Source organism: Chanodichthys erythropterus, chromosome 10 (genome assembly GCF_024489055.1).
Source record: "Chanodichthys erythropterus isolate Z2021 chromosome 10, ASM2448905v1, whole genome shotgun sequence".
NCBI classification, from domain to species: domain Eukaryota; kingdom Metazoa; phylum Chordata; class Actinopteri; order Cypriniformes; family Xenocyprididae; genus Chanodichthys; species Chanodichthys erythropterus.
In genome coordinates, this window is record NC_090230.1 from 45,446,896 (window position 1) to 45,474,796 (window position 27,901).

Below are 27,901 nucleotides of genomic sequence, written 5' to 3' on the forward strand. Positions count from 1 at the left end.
ATGGCATGTATCTGGTCTGACTCAAAGATAAACATTAAACCAGAAGAATCTAGCCATCTTCTTTTGCACTGAACGGTACCAAGGCGATGGAAGGAAGAGATGTTTCCCAACAGTTATTTTGTTTACTCTATTATTCTTGGCATCATGACTCAAAACAACATCAATTTACAAACTTTAGGAAGGAAATGAGTGCCACCTAATGGCTGATGTGATCATATCTGCACTGGACAACAGTTTTGAGCATGTATTTAAAGGCTTAGTTCACCCAAAAATGAAAATTCTGTCATTTATTATACCCTCATTCCGTTCCACACCCGTAAAACCTTCGTTAATCTTCGGAACACAAATTAAGACATTTTAGTTTAAATCCGATAGCTCTGTGAGGCCTCCATAGGGAGCAATGACACTTCCTCTCTCAAGATCCATAAAGGTACTAAAAACATGTTTAAATCGGTTCATGTGAGTACAGTGGTTCAATATTAATATTATAAAGCGACGAGAATATTTTGGTGCGCCAAAAAAAAAAACTAAATAACGCCTTATTTAGTGATGGCCGATTTCAAAACACTGCTTCAAAAAGATTCGGAGCACAAATGAATCAGTATCGAATCTGCTGTTCGGAGCGCCAAAGTCACGTGATTTCAGCCGTTGGTAGTTTGACACGCGATCTGAATCATGATTCGATACACCGATTCATTTATGCTCCGAATCTTCCTGAAGCGCTAGTGTTTTGAAATCGGTCATCACTAAATAAGTCGTTATTTTGTTTTGGCGCCCCAAAAATATTCACGTCGCTTTATAATATTAATATTGAACCACTGTACTCACATGAACTGATTCAAATATGTTTTTAGTACCTTTACCCCATACTGGAGGGAGTGTCATTGCTCCCTGGAGGCCTCACGGAGCCATCGGATTTCAACTAAAATATCTAAATTTTTGTTCCGAAGATTAACGGAGATTTTACGGGTGTGGAACGACATGAGGGTATAATAAATGACAGAATTTTCATTTTTGGGTGAACTAACCCTTTAAATATGTATGTATTTTGCGACAATGGTGGATAAAAAAATATCAGACAACAAAACATTTAGCTATACTATAAAGGAAACAAACCACTTTTACTGTAGTACTTTCTTAAGAGCATCAGCAAAAAGGAAATGTTTGATTTGTTTTATTTTTCATTTTGTACAAAATGTAAATTCGGCATTCAGTTTAACTTACTAATGAAAAACAGAGGTGGTAAAATAATATTGTATAATAAAATAAACAGTATCTCAAATGCTGGTAAGTGATAAAGAAAACAGACAAGTGATAATACACATCTATATAATATAATGAAATTGTGACTTGATATATCAAAAAAGAGAATATTAAGGCATGTCTTTAATTCCATTTTTTGATGTATACACCCTCTACCATAAGTAGAAAAACATCCTAGACTGCGCTGTTTCTGGCCACAACATCCTCTTCCTGTCAGTCCACATCCGGTCTTTATGACTTCACAGGCAGTGAAAAGGCAGTTTTCCATGGTTCCCCTGAAACAAGCTTACAATCACCATTGTAATAATAACCTACAAAAATAAAGGCCTTGATCATTTTGATGCCTATAGAATCCTTCAAACAATGGGGTCATGTTTGTCACCTTTTATACTGATGATAATCATGGGAGATCAGATCTATATTTATAACAGATCTATAACTATAACACATCCCCATTTAAACTTCTTTTAAATAGGGATGTGGAAAGAGTCTTTGATCCACTGGTCTCGGGAGTTCTGAGTGGGCTGAGGAAGGGATAACAGAGTCTCCCCACTCTCCCCGTCATTTTCATCTACATCTTCCTCATCTTCATCTTCAGAATAACCATTTTCGGTGTTGAAGGAGCTCTCGCACAAAGAAGAGGAGATGTCCTGGAAAGCTCCTTTGTATTCCTGTATGGACTCATATAGAGACCACAACTGGCACAGCAAGGACATGTCTAACTGTCGAAGACCAACCTGCAAAAGACACAAGAACATATGCAGATTTTGGATACACACTTTAATGTATGAGAAATTATGTTCAAACAGCTGTTATGAGTTTGCATAGTAAATATTAAACATTTTATAGGGAGAATAATATTGTTTTCAATAAAACTGTAAAAATGTATTAAAATAGTATTTAATTAATTTATTAAAGGGTTAGTTCACCCAAAAATGAAAATTCTGTCATTTATTACTTACCCTCATGTCGTTCCACACCAGTAAGACCTTCATTCATCTTCAGAACACAAATTAAGATATTTTAGTTGAAATCCGATGGCTCCGTGAGGCCTCCATAGGGAGTAATGTCACTTCCTCTGTCAAGATCCATAAAGGTACTAAAACATATTTAAATCAGTTCATGTGAGTACAGTGGCTCAATATTAATATTATAAAGCGACGAGAATACTTTTGGTGCGGCAAAAAAAATAAATAACGACTTATTTAGTGATGGCTGATTTCAAAACACTGCTTCAGGAAGCATCGGAGCACAAATGAATCAGTGTATCGAATCATGAATCGGATCGTGGGTCAAACCGCCAAACTGCTGAAATCACGTGACTTTGGCGCTCCGAACTACAGATTCGACACACAGATTCACAATCCTCCGATGCTTCCTGAAGCAGTGTTTTGAAATCAGCCATCACTAAATAAGTCGTTATTTATTTTTTTTGCCGCACCAAAAGTATTCTCGTCGCTTTATAATATTAATATTGAACCACTGTACTCACATGAACTGATTTAAATATGTTTTTAGTACCTTTATGGATCTTGACAGAGGAAGTGACATTGGCCTCACGGAGCCATCGGATTTCAACTAAAATATCTTAATTTGTATTCCGAAGATTAACAAAGGTCTTACGGGTGTGAAACGACATGACAGAATAAATGACAGAATTTTCATTTTTGGGTGAACTAACCCTTTAAGCTATTTAAAATGCAGCTAAAATGCATTTTTAAACTAAAATGACTGTCATACAAAAGATTCTGTTATGACTAACATGTTTTTAATTTCTGAATTAAAAGTTGTTTTGATTTTTTTTTTTTTTTTTACCTAGGTAGGGAAACTGTCCAGAGATTGTAAAATAAACAAACAATTAAATAAAACTTATTGAAAAAAAAAATACTGACAATCTTTTATTATTATTTTATGTTACTTAATATTTTTTTTTTCAGTATAGAATTTTGCATTTTCCCCTCTAACATATTCTGAAGTCTTATTGAAAAAAAAAAAAAAAAAAAAAAGTTTTATTCAGGTCAAAAGGGAGTAAACCTAAAAATATATTCTTAAAATATTTTAAAAAGTTTTTCAAAAATATATGAAACTTAACACAAAGATTACAAATGTACATTTCAATTACGTTTAAAAAAAAAAAAAAAAAAACTTGGCACATACTTTAAACTTGACTTTTAAAATATGTTATTTTTAATCATCTCTGACATTTGTCAGTAACCCTTAAATAGTTGCCAATTTAGCAGAAATTCAGTGAAGGTCAGTCCCACTGGCTCATTCAGGCGTTGTCTCATGCTCACCATCTCTTTGCGCAGCACGGCCAGCGCTGCGTCAAGGCTCGCTGGTTTACTGCGGCCAAGACAGTCGCTCACTCGGGACTTGCTGATGTCCGCTTGGATGCGCGTCCTCTTGCTGTAGACCTTCTCAATGTCCCTCCATGATCCTCCGCTGGAGTTAAGGATGCCACTCAGTCCTTTGGGTAAGGGAGGCAAACCTTCAATGGAACAGACGCTTCCAGCCGGACAATCTGCTGGACTGGACTGAAACCCGTTCATTTCCGATTTCAGTTTTCGCTTTTAAAATAAAATCCTGGGTTTAAACTTTTCTAGGCCTGGTGTTGTTATTTTGCATTTATTTTTAACACTATCAAAAATATGCAATACAGATTAAATATACTACCTTTCTATAAAAAAAGACAGCAGCTACTAAAGGTGAGTTTACACGGATGACCTTATAACTGCAACTAACTGTCACGTCTAAAAACGAACTTCCGGAAAATACAAATAAAAGTCATATTCTATGCGATATTTTTCTTATACAACACTGGTTTAAACTGAACTATATCTATAACAGCTCGTTTACACCGAATCTTTGCTCTTCATGAGGCATTTAATTTAACGCTCTTCCTTATTTGCATTTCGTCGTAAAGCAGCGCATTTAATGTAAAGCTAGAGATGAAAACAAATTCCTACCCTTAGATATAAGCAAAACTGGTCAGGGAACCTTAGACAGGAGATCAAGACGCCCCGCTTTGTTTTCGTTTAACGTTTTCTTTTGTCTTGTACAGATAAACCTCGCCCACCAAAATCTCTCCGCCCAGCGAGCCGTTTGGCCACAGTGAGGCGCTGTTTCTTCTCATTTACTGCAGTAATCTAAATAAAACCATCTTATGTAGCCGATCATGTTCTTTCTTTGTGTACTTTCTTGAGTCTCAGTGACTTTTTAAATGCTTCATTTGAGTTTTGTGTGGAAAAATGTATATCTTACAGGACATTCACACCAGACCGTGTTTTGAGTTTAAGACGCGAAACAGAATAGTGAAATGGAAAAAATGCAAGGTCTTGGGACACGACAACTTAAAGGGATAGTTTATCCAAAAATGAAAATTATGTCATTTACTCACCCTCAAGTTGTTTAAAACCTGTTTAATTTTCTTTGTTTTGTTAAAAACAAAGTAAGATATTTTGAAGAATGTGTTAAACTGAACAGTTTTGGGGCACCATTGACTTCCATAGTAGTTATTTTTCCTACTATGGAAGTCAATGGTGCCCAAAAGTGTCCTGGTTACAAACTTTCTTCAAAATATCTTCCTTTGTGCTCAACAGAACAAAGAAATTCATACAGATTTGGAACAACTTGAGGCTGAGTAAATGATGACAGAAATTTCATTTTTGGGTGAACTATCCCTTTACAGTGACAGTTCACCCAAAAATGAAAATTCTGTCATTAATTACCCTCATGTCGTTCCAAAATCTTAAGACCTTTGTTCATCTTCAGAACGCAAATTAAGATATTTTTGATGAAACCTGAGAGCTTTCTTTCCTTCCATACACAGCCTACGCAATTCAAACTTCAAAACGTTTAGAGACAGTAAAACAAATCCATATGAATTGAGTGGTTTAGTCCAAATTTTCTGAAGCGCCTCCATCGTTTTACAGTATATGATGAACAGATTTAATTTAGGCTTTTACTCGCATATAAATATTGATCAGCGAACATAAGTTGAAGCTCAACCAAACCTGAACGACGCATGAGAACAAACCTCTTCCAGAAGGTCTGCTTATGTTCACTGATCAATATTTATATTTGATCTTATATCTTAAAGGGTTAGTTCACCCAAAAATGAAAATTCTGTCATTACTCACCCTCATGTCGTTCCACACCCGTAAGACCTTCATTAATCTTTGGAACACAAATTAAGATATTTTAGTTGAAATACAATGGCTCTGTGAGGCCTCCATTGGGAGCAATGACACTTCCTCTCTCAAGATCCATAAAGGTACTAAAAACACATTTAAATCAGTTCATGTGAGTACAGTGGTTCAATATTAATATTATAAAGCAACAAGAATACTTTTGGAGCACAAAAAAAAAAAAAAAAAAAAAAAAAAAAATTATTTAGTGAGGGCTGATTTCAAAACAATGCTTCAGGAAGCATCGGAGCATAATGAATCAGTGTATCGAATCTGCTGTTCGGAGCGCAAAAGTCAATGATTTCAGCCGTTGGCAGTTAGACACTCGATCTGAATCCTGATTCGATACACTGATTCATTTGTGCTCCGATGCTTCATGAAGCAGTGTTTTAAAATCGGCCATCACTAAATAAGTCGTTATTTTGTTTGTTTTTTGGCGCTCCAAAAATATTCTCATCGCTTTATAATATTAATATTGAACCACTGTACTCACATGAACTGATTTAAATATGTTTTTAGTACATTAATGGATCTTGAGAGAGGAAGTGTCATTGCTCCCAATGGAGGCCTCACAGAGCCATCGAATTTCAACTAAAATATCTTAATTTGTGTTTTGATGATGAACGAATGTCTTACGGGATTGGAACGACATGAAGGTAAGTAATAAATGACAGAATTTTCATTTTTGGGTGAACTAACCCTTTAAGCGACACATTTGTAGAGCATCGTAGGTGCAAGACACTGCAAAAGATGCGAGCACTCAAAGACATCCAATGAAAACCAATGAAATTAGTGCTAAAACATGAAACGCAGGGTAGTTGAATCAAAAAGGCAATATCTAGAAACACCTTTTCAAAAAAAAAAAAAAAAAATGTTGAACTTTTGAAGCTGCGAGATGTCTTTCTAGTGCTTGTTTACAACGAAAAACGATAGAAAAGCACCACAGCGGGTGGTAAGGGGCCATTCACACAAAATGTGTTTTGACAGTTAAAAAACGCAAGGTCAGTGGAACGAGAAAAAAAAAAAAAAGCAGCTAGGTCTAGAGACATTTTTAAAAGTTGAGCTTCTTTTAACTGTAATGCCATGTTTTTAGAATGCCGTCATTTACAGGATGCTGCAAGACGCTTGTGTAACGTCAAAACAATGGAAAAGCAGTGCATTAAAATGCAAAAACGCATTCTGTGTGTGAAGGGCCCCTAACAAACTTAACATGCTGTTATTTGTTACCATGGCAAAGCTCATATCACCAAAATGGTGCCACCACAGTAGTAACATTATGTCACAACAGTAGATTCAGTGCTTCCAGAAAATATGGATTTTGAGTTCATAAAGAAATGGGGGAAAAAAAATCTCAAATTTGTAATTCTGGCATGAAGTGAACACAACAAATCAAAGAAAAAGAAACCAGCCTTTGCAGCTCAAGCATTGTATTTCAACACACGACAGTCACATACTCAGCTGCTTTAGAACAAACACAACTGAAACGCTCCATTGAGTATGTTACTATATATATATTAGTGCTGCTCGTATTTCTTTATGTGTGTGTGCTGTTACAGCCCTGTCTGTAGTTCAGTCTTATGAGAGCTGCAGCTCTTTCAAGCTACGCAGGGATTCGGCACAGCCTCGGATCAGATTGCAGAGCTGGATACTGGCCTCCACTGACGCAGAGTGCTGGAGCTCCTGCGTGGCCCATCTGAGTTTGTGTAGCACTGCCTCCTCTGCGCTTGACAAGGCTGCGTGTTGGAGGGTGTTGCCCAAGGGCCCTATAGGAGGTGTAGTCTGGACAGGAGGGTTGGCTGGTGGCAGGAAGTTGGAGCTGGCGGTGGGGACAGAAAGTGGAGTGGACTGTATGGTGGGAGGGGGACCTCTCAGTCCAGACGCGGCCCCCTCGCAGTGCTCCGGCCGGGGCTGGCCCGTGATGGAGAGAGGGGGTTCGCTGGATGAGGCTCCATTAGATTCAGGGAGAGGCTGAGTCGCAAGCTGACGCTCCCGTACCTGTGACAATGCAGCCTGGGCATTTAAAGCTGAAAGGGAAATTGAACAAGTCAACAGAGATACACAAGAGTCGAGACTGTACATTTATAAACAATTTAAATGGTTAGTTCACCCAAAAAAGAAAATAATGTCATTTATTACTCACCCTCATGTCGTTCCACACCCATAAGACCTTCGTTATAAGATATTTTTGATGAAATCCGATAGCTCAGAGAGGCCTCCATTGCCAGCAATGTTACTGCACCTCTCAAGATACTAAAAAGGAGGTACTAAAAACATATTTGAAACAGTTCATGTGAGTTCACTGGTTCTATCTTAATATTATAAAGCAACAAGATGACTTTTTGTGCATCAAAAAAACAAAATAACAAATTTTCAACAATATCTATATGGGGTGATATCTATATGCTCCTGAGCTTTATGAATCTTTGGTTTCAAATTAGTGATTCGGATCTCCTATCAAACAGCTCAACTGCTGAAATCACGTGACTTTGGCGCTTCGATTAACTGATTCGATTTGTAAAGCTCTGAAGCAGTATGATATTGTTGAAAAGTCGCCATTTTGTTTTTTTGGCGCACAAAAGTATTCTTGTCGCTTTATAATATTAAGAAAGAACAACCAAACTCACAAACTGTTTCAAATATGTATTTAGTACCTTCTTTTTAGTATCTTGAGAGGTGCAGTAACATTGCTGGCAATGCAGGCCTCTCTGAGCCATCGGATTTCAACAACAATATCTTAATTTGTGTTCCGAAGGTCTTACAGTGTGGAATGGCATGAGGGTGAGTAATAAATTAAATTATTTTCATTTTTTAGTGAACTAACCCTTTAAGAGGCTGCATTTAAACGTACCTGGGTTGTCCTTGTCAACATCGGAGTCCAGCTCTTGACAAGCAACACAGTAATATTTCTTCTGCTTATCTTGTAGCAGAATTGTCTGCAAATATATAGGAAAATTCATACATATTGTAATCAGTAATATTAATCATTATAATTCCAGTGATGTCAAAACCACTAAACCAGAATTGTTTCCCAAATTAGAAATTACATTCAGAATAACAGATCAGTTTCAGTGAAAAGATTAACTAATTTTTGTTAAATCATTTTTTTTTTTTTTATTTGTTTTTATTTTTTATTTCCAGGTTTAAATTCCAGATTTGGTATTGGCAGATATTGGATATTTAATCATAGATTCTCATAATATAACAGTAATATTGTAAACCATTTTTGTTTTTAAATATGTTAAAACGTAATTTATTTCTGTCATGACAAAGCTGAAATTTCAGCTTCATTATTCCAGTCTTTACTGTCACATTTCTTCTTCTTCTTATTATTATTATGTTGAAAACAGTTGTGCTGCGTAATATTTAATGAATAGAAAGTTCAAAAGAACAACATTGATGTAAAAGAAATATTTTGTAACATTTAAATGTCTGTACTGTCACTTTTGAACAATTTGAAGTCGCATGAAATGGAAGATATGATTGCTTTTTCTTCCTTATTGTGACATATCTGAGTGGAACAGCTTCTCGAACAAGAAAAAAAATGTAGGGTGTGACTTGATTGGATTGTTGTTGTTATTTGCAAATGGGAGGTGAAGTTATTTGATTCCAGAATACAAGGGCTGATTAATTTTAGAAAAATAGTAATGAAAATGGATAAATCTTTTATAATAAATATTGAAATATTCCATAAAAAATAAGATTTCATATTGACTTTCATCTTGAGCATCCTTACTGATATACATTTATTTAACTTGTCATTATTGGCCAGAATTTTAATATTGGGTCATATTTGCAGATATTCAACATGGTACTAATATTTATATTAGTTCATGTTATATTAGTAGTTCATTTCCAAGCAAGACCCTTTCATTAAAAATGTAGTTTATATATATATATATATCTTGAAAAGCTCTTGCTTGTATTTCAGTAATAAAACACTAATGTTATGAAGTCACTGATGAATGAATATATGAATGTATGGTGTTATTCTCTCACCCCACACAGCTCACAGCAATCCCCCAGCATCTTATATCCCTTCAGCAGATAGTCTCCCATCAGCTTGCTGATCTTGTCCTGACGCTCCCGTCGAGCCTGAATCACCTTCATCTCCGCCTCGGAGGGAGGCTCCCATTCAAAGTCCTCATCATCTAGATTCATCAAAGCACATATATTCCTCATGTGTGCACATGTGTGTATGTGTCATTATTGTACAGATGACAAATAGCCAGCTAACATCCATGTATTTGACAGTTATACGACTTTAGGGCGTCACTAATAGCCAGTTATGCTAAATACACTGTGAAGACCTCGATATTTCGAATGAAATGAAGCTACACACCCATACAGACAGATGCACTGAAGCGCTAACCTGCTAGCGTGAAAGAGATGTAATTTTAGCGCGGCTGCACGTGCACTACCTTAGCACGACGGAAGTAAGTGAAGTGACTGAAGATCATTGAGATATATAAATATGGAACTCAACAACAGAATAAGCAAAATATGATTTTATTCACATTTTACCTGCGTTAAGGGCCATGCTTTCCTCATCAGCCGCTTCACAACACAGATAACGTTTCCTGCTGCTCGAAACTTCAGCCGTGAAATGTGTAAAGTGCAGTGAAAACGGACTGACGCCATCTAGCGAGCTGAATGTAGGTCCTGCAGTTTTGTTTTCACTTCTATTGAACATGACCACACTGAAAATCTGACATTTTGTTTTCACTAAAACTGGAAATAAAGAAAGTTTAAGGATTTTGATATATAGACACCCATTTTGACAACAGAGAAAAGCTATGATGGAAAACAAAAAATTATTATCCAATTAAACATTTTGGTTAATTTTCCTTAATGTCATTTTCGAGTAAATAATGTTGGATAAAAATTAAAAAATTGTTTAATTATATATATATATATATATATATATATATATATATATATATATATATATATATATATATATATATATATACATTTAAAATTTATATATAATTACCAATAAAATGCTTTTATTTTATTGCATTTTATTGGTAACACTTTACTAAAAGATTCCATTTTTTAACATGAGTTAAGTACATTATTTAACATGAATAAAAAAAGTAGGCGTACTTCTAAAGCATATAAGTTGTATCTGTTTATTATTTCATGGACCTGAGTTAACATGAACTAACAATGAACAGGTGTATTTTTATGAATTAATGTTAACAAAGATTAATAAATACTGTAACAAATGTATTGCTCATTGTTAGCTTATGCATTCTATATGGTTCTATATAGAGTGTAATGTTAGCCTAACTAATTGGACCTTATTGTAAAGTGTTAACATTTTATTTTTATTATAGCTAATCTTATTATCATCATCACTGAATCTGGTGTTTCAGTAGCTAAAGACATTTTGAATACCAATCAACATGAAAACAGAACTACAATTTGAAGAATTGCATTTACACATCAGACACAAAATATTTTATGATGTTATCAAACCAACACTCAAATCAAATTCATTGGTTCTGATAATAGTCTCAGCTGAGCGCCACTACAGCTGGTTTGGGTTTTGCTCGTGCAATGCCAGCAGGTTCCACTACAGACTCCTCTCCGACGACACTGTCCTCTCGCCAGTTTCCACGCCACAGTGTGCTGAGCCAGCGCAAAGTGCTCTCATCCCAGTTTTCTGGAAGCTGCAGCATGAGATAGCCTGCTGAGATGATGCTGGCTGCCGCTGCTCGCACATGGCTAATGTGCAGAGTTACGGTCACAAATGTATCTACAGCTTATGAGTGAGAAAGAGAAAGAGGACAATAGACTTGACCATGGAAAAATATGCAAGGTGCAAAAATAGAAATTAAATGTGCTTTACACATCTGATGCTTAATCATTTGTACACTTCCAGGCCTATGGTGTGCTGCAGGGATGATATATTTTTGTAGGCCAAAACATGGAAACAAGTTAGCATTTTAGCACTTTCGGTTCAAAAGTGTTCATACATTCATTCATGTTGGATGCCAATGGAAAAAATCCTACTGGGTCTTTTGCTGCGGAACTAGGGTGATGCTAACTTCCTACAAAAATCATTGCAGTGCTTTATTTCACATGTCTGAAGGTCTATTTCTCAGTTTATTTACACACAAAGTATACAAAGTGTCACTTAACGTTGCATTTAAAATGATCCATTGTTCACAGTTCATTAGTTAGCTATAAAAAACACTAGAGCTTATTTACTGTTTATTATATATGTAGGCTTGCATAAATTCTGTCATGAAGACAAGTGTTTATGAAAACTACCTTATGTGCAACCGAGTTGCATACAAACATTTCAGTTTTTATTTGAGTGTAATTAATTATTATATCTGAAAAAAAAAAGCTCTGTTGTTCATTTCAACCTCTAATATTATATTAATGTACCAAATGAGAGGGTTCCCTGTATAGTTTGCAGCAATATTTGGGAGGTTTTTTTTTTTTCCTTAAAGGTTCCCTAGAATTAAAAATTGAATTTATCTTGGCATAGTTAAATAACAAGAGTTCAGTACATGGAAATGACATACAGTGAGTCTCAAACACCATTCTTTCCTCCTTCTTATATAAATCTCATTTGTTTAAAACATAACACAGACTGTTACGTAACAGTCAGGATCATTAATATGTACGCCCCCAATATTTGCATATGCCAGCCCATGTTTAAGCATTAGACAAGGGCAGGATGTCTGGATGTGCACAGCTGAATCAACAGACTAGGTAAGCAAGCAAGGACAATAGCGAAAAATGGCAGATGGAGCAATAATAACTGACATGATCCATGATATCATGATATTTTTAGTGATATTTGTAAATTGTTTTTCTAAATGTTTCGTTAGCATGTTGCTAATGTACTGTTAAATGTGGTTAAAGTTACCATCATTTCTTACTGTATTCACGGAGACAAGAGCCGTCGTTATTTTCATTTTTTGAACACTTGCAGTCTGTATAATTCATTAACACAACTTCATTCTTTATAAATCTCTCCAACAGTGTGTAATGTTAGCTTTAGCCACGGAGCACCATCAAACTCATTCAGAATCAAATGTAAACATCCAAATGAATACCATACTTACGTGAGTAGACATGCTGCATGATGAACACTTTGTAAAGATCCATTTTGAGGGTTATATTAGCTGTGTGAACTGTGTTTATGCTGTTAAAGGCAAGCGCGAGCTCCGTGGGCGGGGAGCGTGAGCATTTAAAGGGGCCGCAGCCTAAATCGGCTTGTATTTAATGATGCCTCAAAATAGGCAGTTAAAAAAATTAATGAAAAAAAAATCTATGGGGTATTTTGAGCTGAAACTTCACAGACACATTCAGGGGACACCATAGACTTATATTACATCTTTTAAAAAGACGTTCTATAACACCTTTAAAAAAATCAAACTATCGGTATTGGCATCAGCAGATATCATTCTGAATAATTGACTATAGGCATCGGCAGATAAATTTAGTATCAGTGCATCTCTACAAATACATACCTGCACTCGCTGGGATGGTCAAGAGAATTCCCAGAGAAATTAAACTAGGGTATGTAAACATTCCTCCCACATTTACCAGCACATTGAAAACTTAGAAGAAAACAGGGCAAAAATTAGTCAAAAGTTATATGTCAATAAAACAAATAAAATTCAGTCCTATTTTGTTTTGAATATTTATTATATTATAATAATAGGCTAATGATAATATCAACAATACATTATGAAAATATACATATATAAATAAATAATAACAATAATATAATTTAAAAAATATCATATGAAATTTTCTAACTCCAGAATTTATAAACATTAAATGTGTGCAATCCTAATGCATAGTGGAAAACAAAAGCATAAATTACCAAGCAGTAGAGAAGCCATGACACAGAGTTTATCCCAGGGGATTTGCTGAGAGGGAGGCCAGTATTCCACATGTGTGAAATAAAGCAATACACACACCCAGGAGTGGAGGACAAAGCTACACAGACCCGCACAGGATAGTAACACACTGGCAGGGCCTGGATGGACATTCCCTACACGCTTTCTGAAAAGCACCTGAGACATGAAGCCATTAGTTGTTACAATAAAACTGCAGAAAAAAAAAAATTGTGTCAATTGTTTAGACACTTTCAGGTTTAAATTAAATCCTTAACTCAGCCACTCTTCTGGAGTTTTGTAGTGTATTAGTAATTTCAAGAATGATAATTGTTTCAGTTGTGAATGAATCTAGGTTGTTAACGAATGGGCTAAATGAATGATTCAATGACTCATTCATAACACAACATTTGTCGCCACCTACTGATTATATACAGTCGGTCACTAAACAACATTGAACGTGTTTGAAAGAATCATTTTGATGAACATTTTTTTTTTTCAAATGTGAAAGAGTCTCTGGGATGAATAAAAAGTGCCGACCTTGAATAAAGCAGAAGTCGAAGCTGAGCCAACTCCCAGTGCCACTCCTGTGATTGAGTCACTATGAAAACCATCCCCATAGGCCAACATAACAATCCCAGTGATGGACAGGATGGCAGCTACTACCTAAATAGAAATTGGAATAAATAAATAAATATTTGTGATTGCCTCAGTGGATATAGTTGGTGAAAATCAAGTCAGCTGATTAAAAAAATACTGCAAACTAATCCAGTTTGATCGCTCACCCTGACACCCATGAAGCGGTCCTTGAGTCCGATCCATGAAAGGAGGAATGTAAAAGCTTGGCTGCAGCAGACGACGGCACTTACGTCCACTTTGGAGATGCGGCAAAGCGCCAATAAGTACAGATAACCAGATAAACTCCATAGCACTGAGAATGGAGCTGCTCCTTTCAGAACAATCCTTACGGTCAGTTCTTCACCCAGGAACTGACTACATTTTCTGTACATCAAAAGAAAATAAAAATATATACAGCAGCATGTCACATCAAAATGACAAAGTTGCAAACCGTGCTCACACAACACTCTATTACTTATTCTTTCAGGAGTGAGATAGGGTAGACTGGGGCAAGTTGTCACAAAAGCTTTATTTCAGTCATTATGAGAATTTGAGTCAAAAGTCCAATAACACAACAAAGCAAGCACCAAGAAGCCATGGTTTATGGTGAATTTAAAACAGTTAAGGAGCGTTGTTAGGCTCAGGGTGACTTTATTCACAGCAGTGCCATCTTTGATTTTTAAAGGGGACCTTTAATTCCCCTTTTACAATAGATAATATACAGTCAAACCAAAAATTATTTAGACATTACTGATATTTCTGATATATTTTTCATTAGTGGGTGCAGGACACTATAGTTAATTTATGTAAGTGAGAATAGCAAAATAAAGTAAACTGTGAACTCTCATCTCCCCCAACCACCCTTGATTAACCAAATAGGTTGACCCTGAGAAATATTTTTTGGAGAAAAAAGAGTTAAATAACTTGATCCTGTCCCGTTGTCAAATAATTAATAGAATTATTAATATTCTGCAACAAAAACCACTATCCACAATTCTTTCACTAGTAAAGATCAATGTATGTAGCTTCAGTGCTTTATAAATAGATCGGTCTAAGTCCCGTGCAAAAACACAGCTTAGTCAGGACTCTGTGCATGCACAGTACAATTTATAATAAAGCTGCCTGTAACCTATCCCCAAATGATAATGCTGAAGGTTTTGCTGTTATACCACCAACTGCATGCCAGTTTCAGTGATGACTTTGCACTGATAATGGGCTGTTGGCCATTCATAGATTCATTAATGTAAAGTAGTCATTTGTTTAGCTGTACTAAAAGCTGTGAGGATTAGGGACTGAAAGCAGCTTGCACTAAACAGCTTTTAGAACATTAAGTTAAAATAAGAATGATATACTGTACAATAATGTTTATTTACTTGATTTAATTGCTTTAGCACTCTAGCAAATTAATACTGGACGGCCAAACATGCATCATAACATGAGCAAGTCAAATATACAAAACAATCCAGCGTTCGTTTTAAATGGTTTCTTCTAACCTGAACTCGGTGGTTGGCAACTGCTTCTGTTTCTCTGTGAGAAGATGACACAGATAGTAGAAGGGAAAAAAGAGAATGTTCCAGATGCTGCAGAACCAGATGATAAAGAATGGGGTGGGATGTCTTATCAGAGTTTCTTTAGCACTATGAGTACCCCAGGCCCAGGAAACAGCCACACAAGCCCCTAAAATGAGCCCACATGTGACCTTCCGCACAGCTCGGAAAGGCCAGCGAGTGCAGCAATGTTTAGATGGTCTTTCTGCATCAGATTCATCCTGAATTAAATTCTGTTCCTGAGGATCCTTCTCACTTGCTAAGAAGAACAAAGACAAGTCATTTAAAGAATTACAAATGTCACCTTTTCCTACTTCTACAACTGATATATTTCCACACACTCTTAAAAATAAAGGTTCCAAATGTGTTTTTTTTTTTTTTTTTTTTTTTGCAGTGATGCCATAGAAGAACATTTTTTGGTTCCCCAAAGAACCTTTCAGTGATCAGTTCTTAAAATAACCTTTTTTTTTCTTAGTGTGAAGAACATTTCCCTGTTCTTTAAAAAATATCAGGAACGTTTTCCATTATAAAGATGTGGTATCTGTCAAGAGTTATTAAACAATAAAACACACGAGACAGGAGTAGCTAACTTCATCCATCTTGTTTACTCCTTCACATTCATTCTCACACACATTATATCAGAACAAAACGCTTCAAAATATAGTAGTCAAAATATAATTCACTTACGAACACAACAGAAAGGTTCCATTGATGATAAATGTTCCTTATGGAACCATAGATGCCAATAAAGAATCTTTATTTTTAAGATTGTATTAATAACTAAACAATATCAAAACTACAGTAAACTAGCCTATACGCAAAGCTAAAAAACATTACCTGGTGTAGGCAGGTGAAGTGTGATGGGTAGGGGTCCGGAGATGGGAGATATCTTGGCTGAGAGTTTGTTCATTGCTTGTTGTGCTCTTTTAAAAAACCCTAACCCTTAGGTCAGGATTTTAAGACCCTCTATGAGCTCGGACTCTCATACCAGTAATATGCTTTAAGTAAATACACATGCTAAGTGCAGATTACTACAGATCCACCTGTAATTAAAAATCTAAGGTTTAACAGCTTACAGTTGCACTTGCTAAATGCTGTTAAATCACAGTTAGTGCTGATGTATGTTGTGGGTACTAAATAAATAGAAAACTTTAGTCAAATCAAAATTTAAGCAAAAAAATTATTTAGTGATGGTCGGATTTGTTCGGTTACAAGATTTCTGTGTTGGTCAGTTTTGTTTCATTATGAGATTTCAGTGACTGAGCGGTTTTGTTCCTTTGTTCTTTTACGAAATTTCAATGACAATCAGTTATGTTCCTTAACAAGATTTTAACGGCTTTGTTCCTTAAAGAGATTTTAATGACAGTTGGATTTGTTCCGTTACAAGATTTCCATGATGGTCGGTTTTGTTTAGTTACGAGATTTCAATGACGGTCGGTTTTGCTGGGTTATGAGATTTCAGTGACGGTCAGTTTTGTTCCTTGTTCTGATTTTGTTCATTGACAAGATTTTAATGACAGTTGGTTTTGTTCCGTCACAAGATCGCAATGATGGTCGGTTTTGTATTCTACATTAAAAGATCTCAATGATGGTCAGTTTTATTCCGTTATGAGATTTCAATGACAGTCTAGTTTGAAATGATTCAAACTGTTAGTTTTGTTTTGTGACGTTATTTCAATGTTGTTGGTTTTCAGTGTCAGTTTTGCTCCATTATGAGATTTCAATGACGGTTCATTTTGTTTGATTAAGAGAACTTCATGACAGTCGGTTTTGTTCCATTACAAGATTTCAATGACAGTCGGTTTGGTTCCATTCTAAGATTTCAGAACTGTTTTAATGACAGTTGTTTTTGTTCCATTATGAGATTTCAGTGACGGTCGGTTTTGTTCCTTTATGAGATTTTAATAATGGTCGGTTTTGTCCCATTCTAAAGGGGCGGTCACACTGCACTTTTCATTGACTTCCATTCAAACATATGCGAATGCATTTCCCAAAAGCATTGTAAGCCTAAGTTGATTGTATAGCTCCATTGGTTTCAATGGTTCTACTATCAATTTAAGCTTACTATAAAACAAAATGGACATGATTTTAACGGTAAAAGACTGTAAAAATGCTACGGTACAAAACAGTTCATTGGTTTACAAAAAGTTTTCATTTATATACGGTGAATAACTGTATTAGATCTAACGGTACATTTAATGTGATTTTACAGTAAAATACCATTAAATTTACAGTTTTTGGAAGTGAACAATAACAAGTCATTCTCTATTTACAGTGAAAAAACGTAACTTGACATTCCCACAATTCCCTGCTTGACACTTCACATTTGATGTGTTTTTGTTGAAATAACTTTGTTTCTTCTTATTTTTTTTTCAATCAGTTATGTACATTAGGGTATTTATGTTACATCTAATGTTAAATTAATGTTTATTGCATTTTTAAAACTTCATGTGTGTTACCATGACGGTGTTTAGCGTTTGTGTGAATGACACTGTGTGCACCTTCTATATATTAATACCACTGTCTGATTGGGCCACTGAAGTATTAAAAAAGATGCACAGCATAAATGTCTTCAGTGGCACAGCAATAGCGAATAAGACTTACAGACCTGGCTTTTAATGCGATCGACGAGGGTTTGAATCTGCCTCAAACGAATATTTAATAATATTAAAAGTGTTTGTTGGGTAGGATTAGGGGAAGGTGTAGGGAGGGTTTTTATTCTCCCAATAAGGCAGCATCCATTTGATAATTTTAATAAATATAAACATATTATTGCATCCTGTTAATGTACAAAAATACTGAGGTGCAAATAGTATCTGCCAATATAAAGTAAGATAGCATTTACTAATTACTATTTACTCTTATTGCAAAGAACATACTTTAAATAAAATATTCACTTAGTGTAAATATCATCTATTGCTATTTGCAATTAGTGTAAATAGCCACTGCCATCTTAAAATATATCAGTACCATTGTTTTGTCTCAAGATGTACACCAGTAATGTTTTTGTCCAGGGTACCTTTATAAAAACTACTTAAATGTCCTAATTGAACTAAGGCCTAATACTGGCTTAATTTAAACCCTATGTGAAACTGGGCCTTTTTTTATCTTCAGTTGATTTCATAAGGCTGTGGCTAAAGTCAGTTGTACATGAACAATGCCAGTAGCTGGGCATTGTTCTGACCAACAAAAAGTCAGTCTGAAAATCAGTGAACAAAAGCAGTTTGCTACTTCACCATCAAAGTTTAAATTCTATAAATGTTTTATCATTTATAGTAATCCATATAAACACAAATGTCCATGAGGTTTTGGAGGTATTTTATTTGGTTTAATGACTCACGAGTCAAAAATTCCACACATGACAAAACAAACATTACACAAAGTCACATGAGTTGCTGTGATTTAAGGGTGCTGGTTTAAATGACTCTAGACTCTAGGCAAGACAAGTTAACACAAGCATATATAATAAGGTGATCAAACTCCATACATTTGAAATGCATCACTCAGACACATTTGGGTTAATTTATAGGAAAGTTAATGACCATTAGGGAGCACTTCATTCCTGGACTGTGTACCTCAAGGCAACCATTCACCCCACACATTTGTCTTGAAGTTGGATTCATGTTTTAACACGTCATTTTATTGCCATCAGTATGACCTAACAACTTTGCTAAGTGATACTGATGTGTTTTCTTTGTTGTGAGGTACTCCTGTCATTGTCTGAGACACCTTCTTTGCTTAATGGGGAGCCGTTTCTTCTGGTGTCTCGCTGTGAAAGTGCTGAGGGAATGTACTCGAGGGTAACATCTGTCCTGTGGAATCTTATACGGGCATTCAATCTGTTATAATCAGAGAGGGAGACAACGAAAGTGAGTGAGATCCTTCATGGCAAAAAAAAAAGATCATGTTTGTACAAAAAACTTGCTGTGGGCCATGGCTAGAATGAAGAGAAAAGAGGGTGCTTGTTTACCTTTGGGTTTGGGGTGCATCAGGGTCAGAGGCAGCTCCACCGTCACATCACTGTAAGGAGAAAACAACGGGTTAGATAAAAGGCCATTTCTTATTTCCCATAATGAATTTGAACTGTTTTCTAATCTTTTATTTACCTTGCTGTCAGTCCTCCCAGCAGACTGCAAAAGAGAGAGCAGAAACAGATAATTATAAAGTATATATAATTTTAGTTCAAATATTGTTATTTTTAGTAGTAGTATTTTAGTATGCATTTTTGTAGTAATGTATATGGATATTATATTATGTGTATAACTAAATATACAATTTTAATATAAATAAAAATACGTGTTAATATAATAATAGTTATTATTATTGAAACCAAAAATTATTGTCAGTTTAGCATAAACTGGAGAGATATCTGAGAGAAAGAAATCCTTACCCTCCACCTGATACCATGAGGTTAACTTTGATCTTGTAGGACACCAGAATTCCCAATATCTCCTTATCCATTCCTGTCCTTATTCTGAAGAAAGGAAGAAAAAGCAACTGGTAAAAAAAAAAAGTCTCATTGTTCATTCATTTATATATTAACTCAAGTCAGATTATAGTTATAGGTAATAGTTACTAAAGCGTTCACATCAGTATAGCACCTAGCGAATGTGTTATGTATAAGGAAAAGTTCATTACAGCCTACAAATAAATACACCTGGATTATGAGCACATTTACTCATTTCTATTGGATGTTCTGTAAAACTCATGTTTTAAAGATGCAACAAACACTCACATAGTGGTTGAGGCCAAATTGGTGTCTTCATCTTTAAGCCTGCCGTCCAGCGCCAGGCCACGTTTCTCCTTGTTGCTTGACAGTAAAGGAGTGATCTCAAGGGATTTTTCAAAATTAGCACTGCCTTCTATAGTTTCCCTGCAGATAGAATTTGAATCATATAGGTTAGATAACTTATGACTAATCATCGAAGAAATCTTCAGTATGGCTGACATACACGCATTTCACAGTCAAAGAAAATAACACTCACGCAAACTCTTCATTCAGCACAGTCTTGGTGTACTTGTCGGCTGAGTACAGAACGACGTCTGTGGTTTGGTCAACTATAAGAGTAATGAATACAACATCAGTTCATTCAAATACACAGCTATATTTATTATACCTCCTGATGGAATGCTTGACTCTGGTCAATGGTGGCATTATATAATTATATATATATTTAAATTTATTATTTAAATAATTAGTTTAATTCGCTGTTGGCCCTGGCAAACAATTTCCTACATAAGTGTACTTATTTCTCATTCTTTTCTCAACTTAAATGTCCAGTTATTGATCTATATGGAAGTAGTAATGTAATTAATTAAGCTCCTTCAGTACAATACACAGTACAAATCACCCTGTCAGGGGTTAGACTTCATAATATTGACAGGATTACTCTACCTGTTACACATACAAATCGTGAGTCACTTGAAATTGACTCACAATTTCGATCAATCTCACCTGTAACCCTTATTTTTTTCACAACTTTGTTGGTCTCATTCTTGACCTTAATAGTGATGGGGATGGGATCGCCATGGTAGTAGATCTGTCATCAATAGGAAAAAGACACATGAATTTCTTATTGATTTGGTAAATATCAAAGCCTACAGTGCATCATAGTTTACATACTTCCTTGCCCAGAGAGGCTTCCAGATGAACAGGCTTATCAGACATCATAAAGCTCTTGCAGAGTTCAGCTTTCTGTCCAGATCCTGTGTTATCAGGAGCAAACTGGATTTTACGGATAACAAGGCGGCAAGTGTCCCTGAGGTAGATAACAGAAAAAATGATTTGTAACAATTCAGTAAAACAGTTAACAAGGATTAAATGTGCAAAATAACCTATAACACACTCACTTCTTGTCGATTTTCTCATCGGGGTCTTCAGCTGATTTGGCCACGTAGGCCTTGACCTCAAAGTCAACACCGCAAGCCTGCAAGAACAGAGCCATGGGCAAGTCCATTCAGCACATTTCTATTTGAAGATAATATAAATTTGCTCTCATTTCATCTCACCTTTCCTTTGTCATCTGGGCCAGGCTGAAGTGTAACAGAGCAGGGGAGGTTGGTAGGGATCTGAAAGAAAAAGTCACATCAGTTATATGAAGACTTTTTTTTTTTTTTGTGATGAATGGTATACAAATAATAGTTGTAAAATGATTACTCCTAATCATTGTCTGAGTTATGTTACTGTCTGATTCACAGTGTAAATGAAATATTCTGTTGTTTGTACATTAAAAGTGAAGGGATGGCCCTGCTCTCCAGCTTTCTTCAGGAGAGTGTTGTGCATCTCTGTCAGGGTGGGTTTGTGGCCTGCGTCAGGATATAGCTGTATGTGCTGAATCCAGATGTCTTTTCTGAAGGAAAGCCCAATCACATCCAGGTCTTCACGACCATAACGGAAAGCGCAGGCCAGCTGAATCCAAACTGCATGAAGCAACATAAAGCATTGTATATATATATATAATTTATTATCTATACTTTTCTATATATACTTTTATTTTTATTTAGAAACTATAATACCGACAATACCTTTTTTGTCTCCAAGGTCTGCAGGGTCGATTTTCACTACACCCTCTGTTTAGAATAAGAAACAATTCAAATTTAGTTGTTGGATATTACCTGTTGTCTGTGTTTCAATAATAAATGTAGGCAGTTTCTCACCAACGGGGTCAACTGAGTCAACATGGTCAACAAAGTCTCTCTTCCCCAGGTAGAGAGTGAGCTGAAAGATAAACAGTGCATTACACTCACGTATTTCCACATAATATGAAAATTCAAGCATGAATCTGTCACAATAAATTGAGGAATCAACAAATAAGACAGTCAGTTAATACCTGGCCATTTCCACTGGTCTTTTTGTAAACTCTGAACACACAAAAAAAGAAAAAGAAAAAAGAACAGTAAGATTTATGGTTGATGGTGTAGTAAACAGTGATTAAACAAGATAAAAAATTTCTGTTACAAAAATGAAAATCTGTAAAGCCTGACTATATATACATTGCAGAAGGTGTCAAAGAGGAGTGAGCAGGTGTCCGCTGTCCTATTAGTCCTATACCTCGGGTATTAACCTCTTCAGCCACCTCTACCTCAACAATGTATTTGAGTTCACAGGTTTGACCTTTTTGCCCCGAGTGCATCACGTTGTTAAAGCTTAGTATTTTAAGGAACTTTAAAGCCAGGTCCTGGGCTACCCTCTGCTGTTAATCCAGGCTCCATCAATGGAGGCAGCTTGTGTTTACTCCAAAGAAGGTGCCTGGTAATTGATTGTGACTGTGGCTTATGACACGTTCATGCTGGACGTTCTTACTTGATAAGATTTATTCTAAACTTTCAAGAACATCCTCACTGCGGCGTGTACAGTAATTGTTTTTCTCAGTATGTGATGCTTCTACTGTTCAATTTTCCTTATTAATAACATCCTATCCAATCCTATTTTGACATTACATGTAAAGTGGCTTATTAATTTTTGATCTTTCAGATGATTTAAAATATTAAAAATGTTTGTTATTTGCACTTTGGATTGACCCTTTGTCTTTGCTTAGACTTTACCCAATGGGTCAATATTTCAATATATCAGTAAGCACAAAAAATTGGAAAGTGACGACAAAAAAAAAAAAAAAAAAAAAAAAAAAAAAAAAAAAGTGCATGCAATATCAATAGAAAATATAAAAAGAGTTACTCGGAACTGACTCCACACTTGGAAAATACTATGGTGAAAAGTATGATCCAGCAATAATAGTGTTCATCAGTCCTAAATTGTTTTTCTGCTTTCTTCAAATCTTTACTAAATTGTTTTGGTATTGAAAAGCACAACAAGTCTAAGGCTAAATAAAACAGTAAAATATATTTAGAAAACCTTTTGTTTTCTGTATGTGAGTACGACAATTCTCAAAGGTGAAAGCAAAAAGGAAAGAATACTTACTTGTCAGCCATTGTACAATGATTTTCCTGAAATAAATGAAATAAGAAGGTGAATATTATGAAGAGTGTTTTTTTTTTTTTTTTAAATGTAAAGGCCTGTTGTCAAGGTGACATCTAAATGTGAGGCTCTCTCACTGAGTGAGTGTGTTTATGTGCGTGTTTGTCCCCATTCTTTATTACAAGACATGATGTGTGTTTGTGTGATTAAATGTGGTAATAATCTGGGCTTAAAGCTTATTTTTACATGCAAATTTCATGGATGGGATACATTTTGACAAAAAAAAAATAACATGAAGAGAAATAATCCAGGTTGTGAACACAATATTCAAATAGAAATGATCAAAATAAAAAATAGCTATGCTGTCAAACACTGTGTATATCTTATTCTGGCCTTTATAAATGGAAAAGAACCATGTGGAGAATTTTTTCTCGCATAGATCTAATGTGTTTAATATCTCTCAGCTCAGACGCACACCATGAGGTTAATGCTCATCCAATCCAATCAATATCTGTCCAATATCAATTATGCTAATTAAATGGCAGGAAGACAATCTGAATGCAGTTAAATATTGGTTGCACACAGGCTAAATGAATATTCACAAGACCCTGCTGATAATAAATAAATGAAATCAATTTAATACTGTACTAAAGACAATAGTTTCCTGCTTTCTTTAGTAGGATTCTAGGAAGATTTGTTACCAGAATTCCTGTTACTATTTTTTTTTTTTTCATTGTAAATTCATTGAGTTCTTACCTGTTCACTGGTAGGGTGATAGGGCGATCTGCTCCCTCTCTCTGGTAATCCGCAGCCTGTCTGGTGTAGTCAGAGAGTGAAGATGACACTCGGAGGCACAGGGTTTTATACTCGGACCTTTGCTCTGCTGGCTTGTGCTGCTCTGATTTAGACGCAGTTGTCTTTCTGTTAATCCAATTAAACACTTAACCTGCTATTTAGGGCTACGACATGTTTATAAATAAAAATGGGGAATTAAACCAAAGAACTGCAGAGAGATTGCAGAGGTTTCGTCTTAAATGTATGACGTTTCTATTCCTGGAAAGGAAAACATTAAACAAGAAAACAATAGAATTATGACAGTGTCTTGGGACTGGATTGGGACTGATTTACAATTGACTTGAAGCTGTAAACTGTCTTTTTTGTTTTTAAGTGTATTTCCAGTGTATTGTAGTTTTTTTTTTATGTTTTATATATATATATATATATATATATATATATATATATATATATATATATATATATATATATATATATATATATATATATATATGTATGTCATAGCCTTTGTTCTAGTAGTTTAATAACAAACAATATGCTCATATTTAATGTTACAAATTAGTGTTGTACATTGAAATGATCTTTGAAAGAGGATGTTTTTGCATTCCTTTGACCGACTTCACCAAACCATTAAGTTAACCTAATTTATGTAACCATAATTTATGTATAATGCTTTACTCACCTTTCAAATGCTAAACAATAAAAACAAGGCAAAAAACAAACAAACAAAAAACAATTGTGTGTGTGTGTGTAAAATTGGATGTTTTTATAGATTCAACTTTATAATAGTTACAACTTTTAATAGTTATAATAGTTAATAAAAATTTGTTATAATAGTTATCTTTTTATAATAGTCAAAGCATTATGTCAGGACTGTTAATTTGTATATGCTAATCAGTTAAATAAAAAAATAGTAATAAGTGACAAACTTATTATATAAAAATATTCACACCTGAAAATATTTCCTATTTAAATTACACAAGGCTGAATGGGTCGAACTTCAAAACAACCGTGAGTGATGTCAGGAACTCCTCTGAGTATTTTAGATGCCCGGTAATACGATTTGGTACACAGAACAAAGTGGAATGCCTAAACATAGGCCATTCACCCTGAAAAGTACCTTAATATAGAACTGCATATATTGTTTGTATGCAATTTATATATTGTATGATTTCCATTATTAATCATTTATTTGTTTAAACCTACACAACATTGAAAGTTGGTTGCTTAATCAAGGAAACCCAAAAAGAAAGAGAATAACCAGGATAAAACAGGTGTCTTGTTGCTCCAGATGGCCAGCAGGCTTGGAACCCAGTGACCCCTGGGCATATAAGCCTTTCCTTATACGAATCCTTTTTGTATTGAGTGATGACCATTAAATAGTTTTCTTTATTATTTTAATTACATTCTTTTAATCCACACACATTGAAGGTGTTTCCTTGCACAAAAGGTGTATGTAAGCTTATTATGAAATCCCAATTTGTCCAACACCAGGTAAATCTCTTAACGTCACTGTTCACTGAGATGGCCTTTACTTCTATCTGTTCCCTCCTATCAGGTACTGGCTGTCCAACTACATCATGTTAATGAAAAATCTCTCCACCAATCCCAGGAGTTCAGATAGAGCCATCAGATGGCGCGTGTCTCGCTGGTGCAAGAAATGGCACTCTAAGGACATTTCTCGGGCGTAATCCACTTATTGCTAAGAATTCACTTAAATAGCTACAGTCGAGTCAAAACATTAAGTTAAGAATCTTTATATTTAGGACATATTAGACGGCAACAAATTATCAAAGCATTCTTTAAAAAGTATGATAGGATAATTGATTTAATTAAAGCAATGCAATAAGTTAAAGTTATCACATAAATCTTACTATATTGGGGACATTTTAATTACAATGATGTAACTATATATATACTTTATGTAAGATAATTAATCACATTTTCAACCCCCACAATGTATATTTAAAAATAAATTAGAAAATAAAATGAGTCAGTAACACCTTAGTCCCTAACTTCTAATATCTAGGGTCCATTTATAGTTCAAAGTGTGAAGACTTAGGATTTAATCCAAAGATTTAATTACAGAAGAGCTCAATGGCAGCTGTAATTACACTTTGGGGAGGGAGTGGGCAGGCTTGTTGAGAAAGAGGTAAAGCCCAGGTAACGTGTCAAAGACTGCAGTGCACATATAAAGAATTACTTGTTTCTAAATGAGTGAATAATCACAGAAAATATGTTAGAATCCTTCTGAAAACTAAGTGATATTTCAGTTCTTGTATCCTTCATGAACAGGACTGTATAATATTTCCCCCCTAAACTTTTATGACTTTTCTAGCCAGCTACAGACCCTTTCAAACTTGTTTGAAATAGTGGATCAGTCTTGTCTTTGAAATATTTTTGAACTTTGAGTAATGATCCAAAATATTGTAAATAAATGACTTAAAGTGGATCTACACCATACCTCCTAAATATACACCATTTTATCCAATCCTCCCTAGATGGCATCATCATTGTTTGCATGAAATACTCACTAAAGCCATATAACAGTTTTTTTTGTTGTTGTTGTTGTTTTTTTGGTTTTTGTTTGGTGACTGATGTCCAGTTTGGTTCTGGTGCTGTTTACCCACAGTTGGTACAGATTGCTTCAGAGTTTAATCTCCCTTAATCTGTCTACACTCCCACTTTGTCCATAATGGGATTGTGTCGCCTGAGCACACATGTAGGATTCCCTCTTTATTAGAAAGTGCTTGCAGTCCTCTGTGACAAAACCAATGTCATTCAAATGAAGTAAAGACCTATGAACTCTGGCCCGAACTTTGGTAAATGACAAAAGATCCCAAAGATCTGGATGGTGCTCAGCACCTTCCAGGCATGGTTTTAGCATGGCTTCCATTGTGATTAAGCTTTTTTAATCGTTGTTCTGGACATTCAGATTGAGAGTGAGCAAACAATGAAGACTAAATATTCAGACTTTATTACAAAACATTAATGCAAAACGAAGAACATAACATTTTTAGAATGCAGGATACCAAACACTTTTTAGTTGATTTGCACAGCAGTACAATGAAAATAAAGTCTTTAAATTTAACCTAAAGATACCTCCTTAAGGATTCCAGAAACTCATAAAACTAAAAAGTCAGGGAGGGTGTTGGAGCAGAGGTGGAACAGGGGATAGAGGGTCAGGTCTGAGACATGGAAGTGGGCCTAGAGACCAAGGTGGAGCCGGCAGTCTAGAGAGCCATTGTGGAGCAGGAGACCTCTAAGGTGAAACAGATGGAGTTGAGGACCACCAGGACAGAGCTGAAGAAAACCACCAGGGTAAAGCAGGAGACCAACATAGTGGTACATGCGGAGCAGAAGATCAACACGACGGAGCAGAAGATCACCACAGGCAGAGCAGATGGGACTGAAGACCACCACGGTGGTTCTGAAGACCACTATGCCAGCCACTTGCACTGACCTAAGTTGTGGATCCATCACACTATAGCGGTCACTCTCCTTCATTCTGGGACTGATCCAGTGATCAAGGAGATCCATGGCGAACGGCTATTGAAGCTTGGTACGTATGGCCCTAGCGTGGCGGCTATGACGTGACAAGACTCTGGCATGGTGGCCATGATGTGACGAAACTCCACTGTGGCGATCATGACATGATGAGACTTTGGCACGGCGGCCATGATTTGATGTGACTCTGGTGTGGTGGACTGG

The 27,901-nt window shown here is 35.5% G+C and overlaps 4 protein-coding genes across 5 annotated transcripts; all 4 read right to left on the minus strand.

The window, feature by feature from the left end:
- Window positions 1-1,126: 1,126 nt before the first annotated feature.
- Window positions 1,127-4,303, minus strand: fam89b (family with sequence similarity 89 member B). 2 transcript variants are annotated; one of them, XM_067399309.1, is made up of 3 exons: window positions 3,937-4,303; window positions 3,558-3,830; window positions 1,127-2,000 (listed from the first exon to the last, which is right to left on the minus strand). In XM_067399309.1, exons 2-3 carry the CDS (start codon window positions 3,810-3,812, stop codon window positions 1,731-1,733), a joined length of 525 nt encoding a protein of 174 aa, XP_067255410.1. In that variant the 5' UTR covers window positions 3,813-3,830; window positions 3,937-4,303; the 3' UTR covers window positions 1,127-1,730. The 2 variants fall into 2 exon arrangements, with proteins under 2 accessions (XP_067255410.1, XP_067255409.1); XM_067399308.1 differs by having other exon boundaries at window positions 1,128-2,000; window positions 3,558-4,303.
- Window positions 4,304-6,785: 2,482 nt separating this feature from the next.
- znrd2 (zinc ribbon domain containing 2) lies at window positions 6,786-10,049 on the minus strand. The gene is made up of 4 exons (XM_067399310.1): window positions 9,972-10,049; window positions 9,447-9,598; window positions 8,299-8,383; window positions 6,786-7,474 (listed from the first exon to the last, which is right to left on the minus strand). Exons 1-4 carry the CDS (start codon window positions 9,985-9,987, stop codon window positions 7,026-7,028), a joined length of 702 nt encoding a protein of 233 aa, XP_067255411.1. The 5' UTR covers window positions 9,988-10,049; the 3' UTR covers window positions 6,786-7,025.
- Window positions 10,050-10,969: 920 nt separating this feature from the next.
- On the minus strand, window positions 10,970-16,390 carry LOC137028358 (solute carrier family 35 member F4). The gene is made up of 7 exons (XM_067397117.1): window positions 16,318-16,390; window positions 15,427-15,739; window positions 14,101-14,317; window positions 13,856-13,981; window positions 13,303-13,495; window positions 12,944-13,033; window positions 10,970-11,217 (listed from the first exon to the last, which is right to left on the minus strand). The coding sequence occupies exons 1-7, from the start codon at window positions 16,388-16,390 to the stop codon at window positions 10,970-10,972; spliced, it is 1,260 nt and encodes a 419-aa protein (XP_067253218.1).
- Window positions 16,391-19,220: 2,830 nt separating this feature from the next.
- Window positions 19,221-23,409, minus strand: arr3a (arrestin 3a, retinal (X-arrestin)). Its single transcript, XM_067399311.1, has 15 exons — window positions 23,399-23,409; window positions 22,311-22,341; window positions 22,138-22,198; window positions 22,006-22,050; window positions 21,707-21,900; window positions 21,490-21,549; window positions 21,331-21,407; window positions 21,104-21,239; window positions 20,936-21,020; window positions 20,466-20,538; window positions 20,216-20,353; window positions 19,871-19,954; window positions 19,587-19,610; window positions 19,451-19,500; window positions 19,221-19,319 (listed from the first exon to the last, which is right to left on the minus strand). Exons 1-15 carry the CDS (start codon window positions 23,407-23,409, stop codon window positions 19,315-19,317), a joined length of 1,074 nt encoding a protein of 357 aa, XP_067255412.1. The 3' UTR covers window positions 19,221-19,314.
- Between the last annotated feature and the right edge of the window lie 4,492 nt (window positions 23,410-27,901).